Source organism: Aplysia californica, unplaced genomic scaffold (genome assembly GCF_000002075.1).
Source record: "Aplysia californica isolate F4 #8 unplaced genomic scaffold, AplCal3.0 scaffold00139, whole genome shotgun sequence".
NCBI lineage: Eukaryota > Metazoa > Mollusca > Gastropoda > Aplysiida > Aplysiidae > Aplysia > Aplysia californica.
Window position 1 is genome coordinate 215,601 of NW_004797409.1, and position 3,774 is coordinate 219,374.

The 3,774-nt window shown below is 42.7% G+C and overlaps 1 protein-coding gene across 1 annotated transcript in view; it reads right to left on the bottom strand.

Moving 5' to 3' along the window:
- LOC101847869 (zinc finger CCCH domain-containing protein 13) overlaps window positions 1–3,774 on the bottom strand; it is a gene marked incomplete in the record, with an annotated part of 35,587 nt that overhangs the window by 19,990 nt on the left and 11,823 nt on the right. The window contains 1 exon segment of the mRNA XM_013081640.2: window positions 1–262. Coding sequence (XP_012937094.1) covers window positions 1–262 — 262 coding nt within the window.

Here is a 3,774-nt window from a genome sequence, read left to right on the forward strand (position 1 = left end):
TCTTGCGCACGGGCGGGGCCGAGTCCCGGCTGGCCGACCTCGAGCGCTTGGAGCTCACCGACTCGGGGCCCTTCTTCACCTTCAGCACTTTCATGAGGGGTGAGAGGAGCTTCTTGGAGCGACCCCACCCCCAACTCACCGCCCCCGCCACCACCACCCCCGCCACTGCTGGGAGGCACCGGCTCCACCAACTCTTTGCCCTTTTTCTTCTTCTTCCTCCCTTTGACTTTAGGGGTGGGCGAGGAGGACGAGGACATTTTCTCTGTAAACAAAAACAAAAAACAACAAAAATGTTCAGATTTCTTTTTTGTTCTAGTAAGAGTTTTACGCACGGCACTTGCAACACAATAAGGTCATATAGGTGCCGAAGATTAGAGGTGATACAAGAGAGTAACACAAGCACAAAAAAGAAGGGAGGGGAGATAACGACGATAGACGTTTTTAGTTTAGTTTTTTAGTAAAGAGTTTTACGGCACTTGCAAAGCAATAAGGTCATATAAGTGCTGAAGATTACAGGTGATACAAGAGAGTAACACAAGCACAAAAAAGGAGGGGAGATAAAGACGATAGCTGTTTGATAGGACAGAATAAGCAAACCACACCAGAGCACCCGCCAACCACCCACTCAGATTTCTGTTTTAGTAGTTGTGGTGGCATTGAGGACTGTCTAAGTAAAAAAGTAAGTTTCAAGTCAAAAGAAGCACATCGACACAATAACTGTCACAAAGCGCAGGGAAGAAGCAAGAAATTTTTTTGTTTTAGTCAAGAGTTTTACAGCACTTGCGACATAATAGGTCACATAAGAGCCGAAGACATAATGTGTTACAAGAGTAACAAATATAACAAAAAAGGAGAAGAGAAAAGGACGACAGAAGTTGATAGGAGAGAATGAATAGACCACACCTGAGCACCCGCCAACCATCTACAGTAAAAAAAAAAGTATGGTGCAAGGAAGAAGCAAGAAAAGATAGACAGAAACAACAGAGGAAAAGAAAAGAAGCAGGGCCTACCAGTGGCACCCCTCTACTAATTTCAGTTAACAGGTTTTACAGTACTTGCAACACCAATAGGCCATATAATCACTGCAGATTAGAGGTGTTACTACTAGAGAGTAACATATGTAGAAAAGAAGGAAGAGAGATAAGAACAATAGAAGTTTGACTAGAAAGGAACAGAACATATACAGCTCAACTTTCACTTGAACAGAATAAAACCAGAACTTCCCCCAATGTGTCCTTTGTGTGACTATGCACATGAGACAGTGGAACATCACCTGTTCCACTGTACAGCCCTAAATGACATCAGAGCTACCCTTCTCCCTCTGAGACCTAACTTCGACAACACACTCTACGGAACATTACAGCAACTGCAGCAAACCTGCACTTATCACAACATGGCATTGGACAGAAGTGCGAGAGCCCAGATGTTGCTGGATCGATAACAACAACAACAACAACAACAACGACAATAACAACAACAACAACAACAACAACAAGACTGAAGACCCACAACACCCCCCCCCCCCCAGCCAGGCCATCCAGCCTGCCAGAGACAGAAGCTCTTTCTCTCCTCGACGCCCTAGATGGTACACGAGGAAGGATTAGACAAAGTAAAGTAAGTACCTTTGTCTCCGGGTTAAAGTCCTGCACAAAGTCTTTGACTCTAGCCCCTCCCACTGTCACAAGGGCGGGCCCCGGAGTGAAGGCCACGCCCACAATGTCAATGGAGTTGTAGTAGAGGTTGAAGCTCTCCTTGTCCCCGACACGCCCCGGCCTCATGGTCAACGCCTCCTGCAAACAACAACAATAACAACAACAACATCAACCAAAATATTAGTAATAAAATAACAGTTCGATTCTTGGCCTTTTGGTTAAGATAATAATAGTAGTAGTAGTGATAATAATAATAATGATGATAATTATAATAATAATAATAATAATAATAATAATAATAATAATAATAATAATAATAATAATAATAAATGACATTTATATAGCGCTCAACCCCGATTAAAGTATACAGGCTATGAGCGCTTTGCTATACAATACAACGTACCGCAGTAACATCAAACGTTTCTCCTATTTCCCTGCTCCACCTTCTCCTTCTTTTCTTCCTCCTCCACCTCCTTCTCATCTTTCTCCTCTTCACCATTATCACCACTTAATAGTGACAGAAACTGCGACAAGGAAAAGGTGTTTTTGGGAGTGAGGAGGGAAGGGGAGGGGGAAAAGGGAAGGAAAGAGCGGGAGGGGACGGGGAGGGGATGGGGAGGGGAGGGGGAGGGTACTTACATTTCGCACTGAGTAGGTAGCCTCGTAATACTCTCGCTTCTGGTATGTATCTGGAAAGATCAAAGACAAATATATTTGACTTTATGTCCTGAAGTGATGGGTTCGATGATCATGTTTCATGATCACGTGGTCAGAAGACTATTTTGGCGTTTAAAAAAGCTGTCACCATCATCATCACCATCTACATCGTCATCATCATCATCGTCATCATCATCATCGATAAAACCAAGCAAATTGTGTTGAGAGCCTTTAAAACGCCAAAAAACCCACCCCAAAATAACCCCAACCTGTCCAGAGTTTGAAAACCCCTAGTTGGGGATTCGAACAAGGGATGTCTGCTCCATTCCCGGTCTAATTGACACCAACTAAGCAAAAGTGATGTCTTTCTCGTACATTTGGGATACAAGGAAACAGATATATGTGTCAAGACGTGCTGGAATCAGCTGCTCGTCAATTTTTGGACATGTTGGGTTATTAGTATTATCTTAAAGCCTGTACATTTGCCTTCCTTTAGGTGAAAAAGAAATGCCCATCTATCTTGAATAGAAGTAGAGATATTTACGGTTGAAGGAGGTCAGAGTCGCCTGCTTTCAAAGGTAAAATTAGTGAGAAAATGACTGCCAGAGTTTGGTAACTTCCATAGCCTGAGAGTCCTTGGAAACTGAACATTTGCATTTTTTGTTCCTTTAATCAATGTTTTTCAAAATCCACACAAAAATGTGTTTTTGAATTGATATAAAAGGTGTTGAGCCAAAAAAAAAAAGAAAATGAGAAAAACATTGCCCACTGCCCCCCCCCCCCCCCCCCCCCTCTGTTGTCCTCTTATTAGATTATTTTGACAGTGCCTCTCACCATTAATCTGGGATCCCCCAAGAGGCCCCCAAAGAATGAATACCTTATGCTCTCCTTTCCCTCCCCCCTTGGGACTAACCGGCCAACCCCGCGGGCCCCGAAAAAAAGGCGCGTAATTCTCACCCCCAACCGAGATAAGATGAGTCGAATGAGAGGGGAGGGAAGAGGAGAGGGGAGGTGGAGGGTATGTAGAGAATTTTTTTTCTTTTTTCACTGGCAGAGTTGAAGGGTGTAGCAAAAGGGGAAAACAGCCAAGAGCAAACAGAAAACCAGCTAATGGATTCACAATAAGGCAGGAGAAAAAGTCCCAGTATGGGGAGAACAGGTCACTTCAATGATCTTAATGACTTATTTCAAGACAATTTAAGATTGATTGCATTTACGTAGATTTATGTAGACAATAAAAGATTGCATTTCCATTGATTTATATTGGCAATAAAGGACTGCATTTACATATATTTAAAGAGAGAATAAAAGATTGCATTTACATAGATTTATATAAGCAATCTTTTTCTTTTAGTAGAGGTTTTACGGTGCTCGCAACTGCATATGGTCATATGAGCGCCAGAAGATTAGAGGTGTTACAAGAGAGTAACAAACATAAAAAACAAGGAGGGGAGATAACGACGAT